This window comes from Tympanuchus pallidicinctus, unplaced genomic scaffold (genome assembly GCF_026119805.1).
Source record: "Tympanuchus pallidicinctus isolate F22 unplaced genomic scaffold, pur_lepc_1.0 scaffold14, whole genome shotgun sequence".
Taxonomy (NCBI): Eukaryota; Metazoa; Chordata; class Aves; order Galliformes; family Phasianidae; genus Tympanuchus; species Tympanuchus pallidicinctus.
The window spans coordinates 17,657,641-17,672,078 of record NW_026294659.1 but is presented as its reverse complement, the minus strand read 5'-3'; the positions used below and the strand labels follow the sequence as shown (position 1 = coordinate 17,672,078).

At 38.4% G+C, this 14,438-nt stretch overlaps 1 protein-coding gene across 5 annotated transcripts in view; it reads left to right on the top strand.

The window, feature by feature from the left end:
• Positions 1 to 4,212: 4,212 nt before the first annotated feature.
• Positions 4,213 to 14,438, top strand: part of MAP3K7CL (MAP3K7 C-terminal like) — a 34,400-nt gene continuing 24,174 nt past the window's right edge. Inside the window, exons 1-5 of one of the 5 annotated variants that reach the window (XM_052674090.1) lie at positions 4,213 to 4,503; positions 9,271 to 9,384; positions 11,696 to 11,840; positions 12,017 to 12,077; positions 12,322 to 12,430. In XM_052674090.1, coding sequence (XP_052530050.1) covers positions 9,372 to 9,384; positions 11,696 to 11,840; positions 12,017 to 12,077; positions 12,322 to 12,430 — 328 coding nt within the window. In that variant the 5' untranslated portion in view covers positions 4,213 to 4,503; positions 9,271 to 9,371. Of the gene's footprint in view, positions 4,504 to 8,905; positions 9,557 to 11,695; positions 11,841 to 12,016; positions 12,078 to 12,321; positions 12,431 to 14,438 lie in introns of those variants that run through there. The other 4 variants (XM_052674089.1, XM_052674092.1, XM_052674091.1 and 1 more) reach the window with 4 other exon arrangements.

Sequence of the window (14,438 nt, the reverse complement as noted above, 5' to 3'; positions counted from 1 at the left end):
CTGCCTTGACTCAGAGGACCAATCTAGAATTTTCTAAGGGTTAGTCTAAAGCAGTAATAAATGTTTAGGAAAAAAAAAAAAAAGTGGAGTTTTTTTCTTTTTTCAGTTTTTTAATACCTCATTTCTCTACCCAAATAATCTTAAAGACCTTGTCCAAGTAACTGAAGATTTTCTTTCTTGTATTACCTCTGTTTGTATTTGGGGATTAATCTTAGGTTTTGTAATTGTATATCTTCAGAATATACCTGTTGAGAAACCCATGAAGTCTCCCGAACTTAGGTCAGTGAGAGTCTCCTGGCCCAGCTGCTTCTAAATCATAGAATGGTTTGACTTGGAAGAGACCTTAAAGTTCATACAGTTCCAACACCCCTGACATGTGCAGAGGTCTCTTCCACTAGGTTAGGTTACTCAAAACCCCATCCTACCTAGACTTGAACAGTTCCAGAGATGAGGCATCAGGCCCAGGGACTGCAGAGCTCTCTTTATCCTGCTACCAGCACAGATTGTGACCCACCAGCATGACCTAGGGAACTTCTGTGTATCCCATTATTTCCTGGCTTCTCTTTCAGCCCCATGTATCTGCCAGCAGCCAGGCAATTGGCCTGACTCTGTACTTGGTTGTGAATCAGAAGAGTTCAAAGGACACCTTTGCAGCCCTTTCTTTCCTGCATAAGCTTTCTTAAGTGTAACTAAATATCACATCTTGCCAAGTGATGCATAGTCTTCCTCACACAATTCCTTAAGTATTTAAAGAAATGTTAATAACTAAATGCTATACACTTCTGCAAAGTAGGAGATATAATACCACACTGTATAAAGAAGGAAATCATGCTTTAGTATCACGACAAAGGCCCTAGATATATCCATGCCAAAGTCTGGGACCATATCATAAGATCTGATTCCAATATATTAGTTAACTCCCTAAACTGTGATCCTATCTCTGAACAGTAGTCAGATCACCTACTACTTAAAATCTGTTAAGATGAAAAATACACTATTGGCATTTAAGTTACACAGTAGGGAAAAAGTAATATTTATATAGTTATATAAATATTGTAAATGGACAATTGCCTAAACGTATACTCAATTAATATAAAGACATTAGGATTATGAAATTAACAAGAGAGTTTGGTGAAGCAGATTACAATAACAAAAAGAGAATAAATAGAACACTTACCCACATCCCAGATTTACTGCAAAACTCCAGATGAGGGATCTGCAGAAGAGATCCTTCCCCACTGCTAGCCAGCTCTTAAATGAGTCTAGGAGAGGTGCAGCCAGGCTCCACCACTTCTGGTAGCACAGGTGAATTGCCTTCACCTGTGCTCCCATGTTTCACTCATTGCTTGCCTCAGGTGGTCAATCAGAGATTCGGGTCATGATTCAGCAGTTCCCATACACTAAGTATCATTTAAGCAGCAAGACATGGTTTAAATGTAAAAAATAAGCAGCAAACATTTTTTAATAACAACTTCAAAACAGATAGTTGTGAATGTACCAGTGTTGTAATATGCATGCAGTGAAAGAACAGAATGGAACAGAATAGAACAGAAAAGAATAGTTCCCTTGGAAGGGACATTTAAAAGACCATCTAGGCCAACTGCCTGACTGGTTTAGGGGTAACCAAAAGTTACAGCATTTTACTGGAGATTTTATCCAAATACCTCTTGAACACTGACGGCCATGGGGCTTCAACTACCCCTCTAGGAAGCCTATTTCAGTGTGTGACCACACTCACAGCAAAAAAGTTTTTCCAAATATCAGCCTGAGCCTCCCCAGCACAGCTTTGCCATGCATCCAGTCATTGATTTCCAGTGAGAAGAGATCAATGCCTTCCTCTCCATTTCCTCTGCTCAGGAAGATGTGAGGAGCAATGAGACCTGCTTGACCTCTTCCAGACAAGACTTGACAGTACAAGCATCCTCTCCTCACAGACCATCCCTTCCAGTGCTATTACCAGCTTTGTTGCCTTCCTTTGGATTCCTTCAATAACCTTTTTATACTGTGAATCCCAGAAATGCCTCACGTGAGATTCACAGCAAATTTTCTGGTAGTCATTCCCTTGGGTAAAAAATGGTCCAAAAATATAACTTCACACTGGTTATTCTGGTCCATTAGCAGAAGTCCCTCTTCTCAGCCAGCTGGCAACAAAAGCAGAAGACATTAAACCAGTGCCTGAAGTAGAACACTGTGTGGCAACAAGCCATGCCACCACTTTGAACATCAACATGCCACAGATATACATGGAAGTCATCTATGTTCCTCACATTTCCAGAAACTCTGACAGAATAATTGCTTGCTTGATCACTTACAGAGGTTTTGGATAGGTTGGCCCCGAAGGCAGCACTTTCACAGAAGGAAATGTTGGGGGGCAGAGTCTATAGAACTCTGAACCATACTGCTAAATTTTTTGCTTCGTTTGAACTTCACGTGCTTTAGAAATAAAAGAAGACATTTGACAATTAGACTTGCTTTGTGCATGAACTCAGAAAAACACCGTGGAATAGGATTCAGAGAGAAATCTGTAGAGAAGATGAAAAACCCAAAGCAATCATTCAGCAACATACGATTCTATTTATGATGGTTTTGAAGAAATAAGTGTAACAGCTTTTGCTCTCTTAGGTGGTCTGATGTCCGCCTTTCAAGCCTTCAGTTTGAAAGCTTGAACTCCAACACCTACTGAGGTACTTCATTATGCCTCCATCCTCTGTGGTAGTTCGTCTTGACTTTCTGTTACCACTGGCAGGTATGGAAGAACTACAAAACAAAAGGTGGTGTTCTGATGAGACTCATGTGAGATTATGAAGCTGAGAGCTAATAACTGATTTTACATACTGGGATCACAGACCAAACTAAAATAAAAAAACACTGAGTATCTATTTCTAAGGGTGTAATCCATGGTATTTTTACTTTAAAACTAATGAAAATAAATCCTTATGCTTTATGTCTAGGTGTCTGTGCTAAAGAATTCCAGATACATACTTCTGGTATTTCTCCCTTAAATTCATTAGAGTGAATCCTTAGCATGACATTGCACAGACTCATAGAAAATCATTGGTAATACAAACTGTTTAGTGCTAGTGGTATTGGAATTAACATTTCAAGAAGCGTGGGCTGTACTGATAGCTGGTTTTGTTAATTTTAAATGGGTGACATTTTATTATGACTATAGAAGTATAGGAATTGTGTGAATAGACAGGAGTAATTTTCATTTTAGTTATTCGAATAGCAACTTCTTTAGTTTTAATCTGTGTTTAAAGACAGTAGTCAAATGGCAAACAGGGTGATGATCTGAACTGTTACCTGGAATGTGCAATTTGTCCCCAAATATGTGCTACCCCACCTACCTTTCAGCTTTTCTTTTGATGCCGTTGGAGAATACTTGAGACTTCAGTCTTAAATATCACAACATTTCAACGTTTCATCGGAAATAGATGGCTACCAGATGTTACAACCTAACTGCACACATCTGTTGGAATTCAAAGCATCATCAGACTTCAAACATAGAGTTTCTGCATCTTGAAAGATGAGATTATTCAACATTTTTATGAGGATCCCTTAATTCAGATTATCTAGAGAGCAGTATTCTGTGCTGCCTCCCTGATAAGGTGGCATTCTTGTTGCTCTCACAAGAGTATCAGGATCAAGAGATCTCAAGCAGGAGCTATGGCAGCCTGGGTACAGTCCACGGAGTTAAGACAATCAGCTGGTACTGACAACAGAACTAAACAAAAAGGAGTACATAAAAAGGAAAAAGAATTAAAACAAAAAGAAGAGTACATGTTTAGTCTGTAGATTTCTTTTTATTCTCAGATTAGTGTGGATGACTATGTGACGAAAATCACAAAGTTAAAACTGGGATGTCAATAGAGGACTTACACAAAAGCGGTATGGGAAATCTTTTGCTTTGTTTGACAAATATCACTGAAGCAGAGGCATTTCCTAGAAGTGATTAAGGAATTTAACATGTTAATATACCGTAATGGTGAACAGTCAGAATGAAAATTGTTAATAGGTTTCAAATGGCACAACATTATATTGTCCTGATGCATTCTCTTTGTACTGTCTCCGAAGGCTCTTCGACGGGAGATGGATGAATTTCTTGACTGTGTCCTCTAAGGGGCAGCATTGAAGAGCAGGTATGTACATTCTATTCATAATCTGACGTAAGTGTAAATAAGAGACTACCAAAATCAGTACTTATTCTCTGTTATCTAGAAATAACGGTTTTCAAAGCTGTTCAGTATGTTTGAGAGTCATTACTGCAAATACTGCTAAAAGCCCTCTATATTTTAGTTAAACTGCTAAGACCACTGGCACAGAGTATCGGCTGCTGCTCGGGATTCTGTCACAGGTTCTTTTGGAGGCTGATTTCTACCTGACAGCAACAAAGTTTGATAAAAAAGTGTATTGGTTTGAAAGTCTTGTGGCTGTACCCAGGGGAGCATGATGACCTCAGCTATCATCGGATAAGTCTGTAATGTTCTGCAGCATTTCCTCCAGGTAAGTTCTTTAGCAAAATGAATTAAGCATTTCCTTAGGACAAGAAAGGTCCAATTGAAGTGGAGTGACAACTTTTACATGACTGTAAGAGAGCTTTTTTTTTGTCCTAAGACAGTTTATTATGGTTTAGTGACACAATCAGTAAATAAACTTGATGTATTTGTGTTTTAGTACTTTCAGGAGAGTGCTAATGTTTCTTTCTAGCCAGTGCCAGCTTTGAATATTTGTCTATTAATCTCCCAGTGCTTTGCTGCATACTGTCTATCCATATCCCTCTTCATCATTCCCTATTCAGATGACCTGCTGTATTCTTCCTGTATTTAATTTCTAAAGGTTATTTGCATCTCTGTGCTGATGTGAGTGTATGTTTGCACCTGTTAATTTCTGACAACAGCGATCCTTTTCCAGTAATATTTCTAACTTCAGCTTTCATCTTACTCTTCATCCAATAAATATTCGAGGACCTTTGGCAGCTTCCTGTCTCAGAGGTTTATGTTTTCTTCCTGTCAGCATCATTAGCTTCCCACAGTTTTTGTCTACAGATTGCTGGAGCTTTTCAATAGTCAGACTTTCAAATGATTCAAGTTGCAGTTATTTCCAGATGATCACAAGGCAGGTGAAAAAAATGTTGAGTCAGCTCCTGTCATTCTGTATTACCTTGACTAAGCCAATTTTTAAAGTTCCTCTTTAACAAAAATAAAAAACAAAAAACCACTTCTCTACTTATTTCTCTACTCATTTCATTCTGATTTGAAACGGTTATCCTTGTAGAAGAGATTGAGTCAATAAAGAAATGGTGTTGTTCTGGGTGATGTGAAGGCATTTTTTCAATTACCACGACAGGCAAAATGGAATGTACAATCAAGCTTTTAATGTCTGGCAAATGCTGAGCTTTGCAATCAAGGTGTTTTGGGTTTTGTTGTTTTTGTTGTTTTCCTTAATTCTACACATAATGTGGAACTAAAAGTGTTACCCACTAGTTTTTATGTTTTTAAAGACAATTCTCCTTGGCAAGGAGCAGCTTTGACCTGGTCAGCCTCAATCTAAGTAAAGAGGACCAAACGGCTCCTGCAGAGGTTCCTTATAAGAATTTTTTTTGCTACAGCAATAATGCGCTGCAAAATCAGAAATATTCAAAACTGATTCTTTTCATGCTCAGAGGAATTTGTAAAATGAAGATTTTGCTGTACGAGCAATTTTAAGCAAAGGATATATATATTTTTTTTTTCTTCATTTCTCCTTGGGACATCTTCCATATCATGGAATATTTAAAGTGTATTTTTAAATAGTGACTGACAATCTGTGAAACACCATTTTAGCACGAATGAGATCATATGCTACTAAAATACTACTTATACTGGGAAGCCGAGATGAATTGAGAGTAGCAAAGCTAAAAAAGAGAAGGCAACAGGTGTTTTATTAGATAGCAGATATTGGCTTTTTTTTTTTTTTTTTTTTTTTTTTTTTACATCCGTAGAATAACTTATACTTCATTCTAAACTTGTTACAGATTTGCATGTCTCTGCTACTGAGCATCAATGACTTTCAGTGTTCCTAATTTAGTGTATGCCTCTTTAAGATGTTTTTGATGATATCTTCTTCTTGCTTATCACCAGCTTTGCAGTGTGATAAAGCATTAACATGTTTGGGTACCAGGCATCTGATGTCTAAGAGTATTGTGGAAATGAAACAGGACACAGCCCTGCACAAAATGAAATGAAATGAAATGGAATGAAATGAAATATAATAAAATAAATAATGGAGTTATAGGCATCCTGTAATTTTCACAAATATGACAATGAGGAGTATATGCAAACTGTTATGAAGAAGTATTCTTTGTGTTGCAATAAAGGGGTGAATAGTTTTCTTAGATACATAGATTTCAATCAGACTACAGAACAGGAGAAGTGGGATGTATCTCCTTCCCAGATTTACAATGCCTTCAACTACTAGTTTCAGCAAATCACAGTATTGAAGCACCCTGAACTTCAATTTACCCATTGTTTAAAATGGATTTCTTCTCCAGTTTATTGCTGTGAAGTAATTTAAAAAAAAAAAAACAAACTTATAAAAATATGCTATTTAAGTATATATTGTTATTTCTTGTATTACCTCAGTAGTAAATATGTGACAAAATGATTACAGTCAAATCACTCAACTTGATATTTCAGATTTAATGTCCTATATGTAGAATGCCACAATGTTGTGGGATTCTTAAAATATGCTGCCTTACATTAACTAGTAATTCCAGATGACCAAGCATTGTGTAAAGCATAGAACTGATATTTAAATGATGTAAATCTTGGCTGTTTGTACAATTTTGATATCTTAGCTCATGATTAATAGTCTTCTGGAGAAGAACCCAAATGTGTGCACGTTCAGTGCAGCACAGGTGTTTCTGTCTTCCATTGTAAACCATGGATAACAACACAAGGTTTAACTAGAAACACTGACATTTAAAAATATGTATACAGTGGATTCCAAACATGATTATGAACTCAGTTTTCAAACACATATGCTGTTTAAACAGAGTACAACTGAAGTGTCAGTCTGGAAATGTGGAGTGTCAGAGCTTTCTGGAAAAGCCACTCCTGAACTATTCAGCCATATTTTCTGACCAAGACCCTTGCTGTTATGACTACTGAAGATCTTGCATGTCATAATTTTATGTGGAGAGCCTTTTTTAGGCTTTATCGTAATGACATGTAATGAAGCCACCTGTACCATCTAAATGTCATCTGTCCACATAAAGGCAGAAGAGATTACATAGGACCATTCCTATGTTTCCAATCATTAAGGTTGGAAAAGACCTCTAAGATTCCCCAGTCCAGCCACCAGCCCACCCTCACCATGCCCACATCCCTCAGTGCCACATCCACACGGCTCCTGAACACCTCAGGGACGGTGACTGCACCACCTCCCTGTGCCACTGCCTCACTGCTCTTGCTGAAAAGAAAGTCTTTCTAATACCCAACCTGAACCTCTCCTGGAGCAATTTGGGGCCATTCCCTCTCATCCTATTGCTGTCACCTAGGAGAAAAGGACGACCCCCACCTCACCACAGTCTCCTTTCAAGTGGCTGTAGAGAGCTATGAGGTCTCCCCTAAGCCTCCTCTTCTCCAGACTGAACAACCCCAGCTCCCTCAGCAGCTCCCCATCAGATTTGTGCTCCAGATCCCTCACAGCTCTGTTGCCCTTCTCTGGACACGCTCCAGGGCCTCTTGTACTGAGGAGCCCCAGACTGATTTCAGTTAAATCTTGTCTCTGTAGAAACAGGAAAAAAAAAAAAAGTATTTTTAGTAACATCAGTGAAGCAAGGGTTTTCTGTATTTCCAAATACTTTCCCAATAGCTGGTCCTAGAGCTGGAGATCAGTATTAGCTGCTGATGCCATTGATCCGTAGAAAGTTGTTAGAAGCAGTGATTATGATTGGAGACAAATCTCTTTCCTTCCTCTTCCAAAGGAGACATAGAGGAAAGCACCGTCATTTTTTTTTTGTTTGTTTTGTTTTTGTTTTCAGAAATACATCAAGAGAAAAGGGTGAGCATAGTCAGAGATGTATTTCTGCTTTTGACTGACTATTTGGGCCTAATGCTTGCTCTAAAATCACAGTTCAGTTCAGAAGATTGCCTCACCAAACACCTAACTAATGGTATGGCTCTCTGATACCCTTCTGGATCATTGCTGGCGGAAGGGCGATGTGGATAGAATATCTCTGTAGTTTGGTCATTTCAGAGTATGAAAAAGGTCTTGTGAGGGCAGCTGCTGAGTTCCTGAGATCTGCAATGATTACAGCAATCCTGGGCTGAAGCCAGAAACTGAGGAGAGGTGGGAGGTTGAGGATGAAGATTTGACTTCAGAGAGCCTTTACTACCACTTCAACTTGTCCTGCAACCTCTGTATATCTCAGCTGAGCCAACAGAAGAATCTAGCAGTTCCTCCACTTGGGTTAGATAAAGCTTTTCCATCTGGAGTTTAGAAGTAAATACACTTTCAAAACATAACTTGTTTTTTTTTTAGAAAAAAAGAACCCCTTTTTTAATATTGTTGTGTACTCATTTTGTAATTGTTTTCCATTTCTTTAATTACAGTGGTAGCAATCAATCCAATAACGTTATGTGGGCAGTACACGTGCCTGGTAAAAATTTAAACAGAAGGAGTTTTTCTCTTTTGTCATAGTTCAAGATTTCTCTCTGAATTACTTGCCTGCAGTTTCAAAGCTGAGAAATGCTACCAGAAATCACACTAGGAAATCCTCTGAGTTCAGTCAAGTCTCTGATTTAGTCAGCTTCAGTTATCGCCGTCATTATCAGTTCATCTATAAATACATCTGCTTTCACGGCGCACGCATTCTGAAATGTGCCGCTGCCTCTGCGGAGCTGCAGTGCTGTCGCCTGCTATTAGCCGAGCCTCGCTTCACCGCAGCCAGCGCGAACCGAGCCCAAAACACCGAGCCCATCCCTTGTTGTTAGCTCTGATCGTTGCTGCTATCATTTGATAGTCCGCTTGTAGCCGGTCCAAGTTGGCAATGTCACCCCAAGCTGATTGGAGCCACAGACATTTTTGCTGACTGGAGTCATGCTATCTTTGCCAGTTTGCTGGAATAGACACAGACACTGATTGGGTCATGCTGAAAACATTCCTGTCCTATGAAGCAAGTCTGTTTGTATTTTAGGTTTGCCAGGACTAATGAATTAAAAATCTTGGTCTCGCCACAGCTTGCTGTTTAATAATGCCTGTGACAGAAGGATTTTTTCCTCCCTGAAGCATGACAGCATCATAATCCCTCGCCACTGGAAAGGAGAGGAAGGAAAAGCAGAATTGTGAAGAAAAGCAGAAAAGGGTGATCTTCTGGGACCGCAAAGCCCATGGGAAGTGCAGGTAGCAGCATGTTGCCCTGACAGCTGTCTCAGCTTCTCAGACCTTGTCAGTTTGTTGCTATGCAGCAGGTGCAGCCTTTTCTTTTATTGAAGCTTTACTCCATAAAGGCAACGACAAGCCAAGGCAGTGGCTGGCCCTGGATTACACAAGTGCAGACACTCCACTAAGTGAGGTAAGGCAACAGGTGTGAAAAACTGAACTAAACTGATAGCGCTGTAACAACACTTAGATTATCCGGGTTCTGCTACAGATTTTTTATGAACCGTCGGCAGCCAGCGCTATAGGCAATTGTCATGAGCTAGGGGGCTGCTCATTAAAGGACATTACATTCCAGGTTGCCCACTCACATTCATCCCTGTCTACAGCGATACCGTTCATCATGTGTGGAGAAGGTGGGTGGGATGGGGGCTTTCAGGCTGTGTGTTTCCTGCATCAAAACTTGTTTGCACACAGAACGCTTCCACCTCTCTCTGTACTCTCATTGCTTGTTGTGATGAAGAGCTTGAGGATGCTGCACAAAACTGATTGAAGGTATAAATGTAATATAAGAAACCGGATAGCAGAGTAATTGCTCTGTACAAAGATGTGATTTCTTTTCTGTTTTGTTGTTGCTGTTGTTATTTGTGTGTGTGAATTAGAATAAAATGAAAACTTTCTTTTGTGTTATGACAGAAATCGCCATCACTTACTGAAAGGGTATTGATTCTTGCCCTCAAACAGCTAGAGTTAAGAGATCTAGTGTAAAGATACTAAAGACCACAGACCATGTAATTGGTTGGTATTAATAATTGGTAATTATTCCAAACAGTATTGCTATAGAAATTTAAATCCTTCAGCAGATTGCATCATTTTAGTTTCTTAGGCTATGATATGAATTGTGAAGTGGAAGACCACTTGTGATAGTAGATGTCAGGAGAATGATACAGAATGATGAGTAGCCTTGTTTCAAGGATGTGCTTATCATTTAAAATCTCTTTGTTTTTCCTCTCTACCTTGTAGTGGGGAGGAGAGAAGGGAAATAAAATCAAGCAATTTTGCATTAGCAGTTGTCTTTTAAGAAAATGAAATGTCTCAAATATTTCTTATAAAGTGTTTCCGGAGGAAGAAAAAATGATCAATAATGTTGAGAAAGTAAATGTTAGTGCTCTTCATAATAGAATATTTCAATTGACTCTAGAGATCTTTCTCTGAGACTAAAATCATACACTGTGGCAGTTATTTGACCTTTGTTCTTCTCTGCCCAATAGATATCAGTTTGAATTTTTGTGCCTTGATGAATAGCAAGAGAGAATAAGGAATAATCCTTGATACTTTTCATGTGTCTACAGAAAAAGAAGTTCTTACCTCCAAATGAGATTTATTTAATGATATTAGAATATTTGTTATTTTCAGAAAAAGTAAGACTTTTAAATTACAATTTCTTTGATTAGGGTTAATTCTAATGAATGACTGTGTAACGTTGCCACAGAGCAACTGTATCTGTTAGCTAAATATTAATGCAGATAAAGGCTGAAATTAATGGGCCAAATGCAAATTTAATATTCTTCCACTGGTTGCAATGCAATGATGCCAGGGAAGAATTTGATTCACTCATGCATCACCAAGGAAGACTGTAATCCTGTAATATTATTCTGTTCTATTGACTTTCTGAGTGCCAAATAAGTAAGTGTAAATCTGAATGGGTTGTTGGGATTTCAGTGCAATACAATTGCTACTTCACTGAAAAACTGCAAGATTATTGGCTTAGGAAACTGGCTTGGTTTTTTTTTTCACTAGGTAAATGCTATGTTCTTAGTGATATTTGATACAACATTTAGCAGTTATTATTATTATTGTTGTTGTTGTTGCTTTTTCCTGAAAAAATTGGTTTCCCATTGACCCTGGAGTTTTTACAGTGATTTAAAAGCTACTCTCATTATTTGTCCACGTTGTTGGTATGAATACAATGCACTCTGGATAGCATAGTCTACAGTCCTAAAATAATTTTTTCGGGGCAGATCTCTTGCATGCATGAAGTCCCATTGACTTCACATTCTTCACACATGGAGCTAATTAGAAAGTTAATATCTGTGAATTTCAGCAGCTTTGAGCTAGGGATACAACAAGGTCAAGTTTGCGTTCATCTACTTAGTAGAGTTCAATCATACCATTCATTCAAATGGTTAATGCATGCACTAGATCTGTGAGTACAACTTTTGAATGAAGATACTTTAATTATACTAGTACAGATCAGTAGTAACAAACTTCTTTGTTACTCATTGATTCTTTATTGCTCTGCTTGAAGTGAATTAGCAGTTTTCTTGATGGACAGGGTCTCATCTCATTAAAACTGCTTTTTGGAGCTGCTGGTCTCAGAAGAAATACCAAGGGCTGCCTAAGGTCCTGATCCGGGAGGCAAACCCATGCAGAAAGACCCCTACATCTGCACAGAGGACCGCTGAAGAACCACCACCAAGGTTTGGCAAGCCACTAACTTTCTGTCCATTGAGTGGGGGAGTATGGGTGGAAGGTGGGAGGTTGGGTGCCTCCTCATTGACACCATCTGGAGTGGTGTGCACGTTTCCAATCACATGGCAGGCTTGGGGTCATGTTACTCTCAACTCCCCACCCCTTCTTCCTTCTTCACCTTCAGAACCAGGCAGCATTGCCACGAGTCAAGGCTTGCTGAAGGGGCAATGGCGGGGAGCAAGCAGGTGAGGAGAGGGGAAGCTTCCTTTGCCATTGTACTTTCTAATCTGCAAATAGCAAAAGAAAGGCAGTCTGCACTTGAATCCTTTTTAAACGGATAAGTGAAATGGCATTCCCTTGGCTTTGATTCTAAACATTGCTTGGTTAGAATGAGAAAGGTAGCTATGAATGCATGAGAAGCATTAAAAAACTCATTTGCTGGATGGTATCACGTGCTCTGTAATAAATGTTTTGTTTATATTATTTCAGCTGGAACAGACAAGTAAAAGCATTGGCTCAAGTGCCCACATGATCACCACCGCCAGGGTACCTGCTGATAAGCCAGTACGAATTGCCTTCAGCCTGGATGAATCCCCAGGTACAATTTAATTTACAGATTAAGCCACAAGGAAGTGACTGCTTTAATTTTTTACATGCTTTTTACTAGTGTCTACAATATCAAATGAAGTCCAGAGTTATAGGTAAATTTTCTTCCTAAGTGATAGCAGTATTGTATGATCAATTTTCTTGACCAGTAGCTTCTAATGTTTCCATTAGCAATTTCATTAGACTAAAATGACTGACAGTTTAGATTACTTTTTTTCAATGGTTTCAGGAAGATAGACTTCAGGTTTTAATTAACTATCAAAATCATTTGTATTTACAGTATACTTGATTTTCAGGCAATTTTAAAATAACAGAATAAAAGGGACATTTTGTACTGTCAGTGAGGCTAGAACAGGAAGAGACTTTCCCTTCAACAGGAAGGTTGGAAAGTGCCACACGTGCCCAGCTTGGTGAAAGGTTTCAGGAAACGGATGCCCCACATGGCATGTTCTCTGAGAAAGCAGCAGAAATTTCATTGATGTTTATCCTGTCAGCTAGTGCTGACTGAGCTTTAATTTGCTCAAATATGCTCTGTATGCACATGGCCCCTTCAGACTTTGGAACAAATGAATATTCTTAGTTTGTATCTTAAATATTATTAAGGTCTGGAGAGCCATTGATGTGCAATAAAAAATCAGGGTTTGACAAGGTAAAATGGAAGCTAGGAAGTATCTTAAATAAAGTTGACTGAGCTGTTGATAAAGGTGAGTCACTGTCTGAGATGTGTTGATGATGTGAAATCTGAGGATCTCTGATAAAGATAACTTCAACCCACTGCTGATGAGTGCTCTGTGGGGCAGGATAATATGTGAAGTCTCTTCCTGAGCTTTCTGAGAATAGCCTTGACTTGGATATCATTTTCTCATTTTAAGAAATATTGCAGAATGTACTTTATATGCCCTAGGTAATTATTGCATAATACCATTTTACAGCTATTAGTTTGGAAGAAAGTATCATCCCTTATGCAAGGAGATTTCAAAACAAACATTTATATTATTGTGCATAACTTGCAGCTTATAAAGATGGGTAATCCACAAAGATTGGGAGAAGTAATATTAGGAAATACATGTGGCTGTCTCTGTGCCCTCTTTTTGTAAATTACAATAACATGCTAATTACATTTTTATTACAGAAAGTAATAATCAATCCTTGTCACTTCTGAAGCTATAATGGCACGGTACGTTTCTTACAAGAATTGTGGCAAATCTAGGTCTTAGACTGAAAAGAAAGAGGAGTGATCTTTTGAATTACAGAAAGAGAATGCTTATGGGAGACACTGAAAACAAGTCAGGGAAAGCTGAGACCATGGGAAAATCAAAGAGGGTAGAGTGGTTTGTGACAGGAGACGGCAATAGGAAATAACAAGGTTGTGAATAGCTTGGAAGAAGAGGGACATGAAAGGCAGGAAGCCTAGCTTCCTTAATGTTGCATCATATTTATTTTTTACTTCTCTATCCTGCTAATAATTTCAGCCTCTCTTAACATTTACAGAAAGAATCTCAGTTACAGAAAGGTAATCTTTTTCTGTTACATTCTGTTAAACCTTTCCATAGTTTTGAGTCATTTATTACATAAAGACAAAATTCCAGCAATATGCAATCCACAATCTTTGAGTAGTGATAAAATTAAATAGCAACCAGTAAAAGTGACTGTCATATATTTCACTGCACGACTAGCCCTTAGGGGCTAGTAAGAGGTCTAAACTCACGCCCTGTTTTACTGCAGCACAAGATTTCTACTCTTTCTTCTAGTAGTAACATGTAAATATTATTACCTTTTACATTATAAACATTGTTACATTTAATATTATTTAATATTATTACTTGTAATATATTCAGAGAAGGCAAAGCAAAGAAACTTTTGTAAGGTTTCCAAATTTACAATAAACCATAGTCAGATCAAGATAGCGTAAAGAGCTACATAGCACATTTTTTAAGATGAGTTGGGTACATACAGGAAGTCCTTCACCAGGGCTAAGTGGTGACAGAATCTCTCTGACT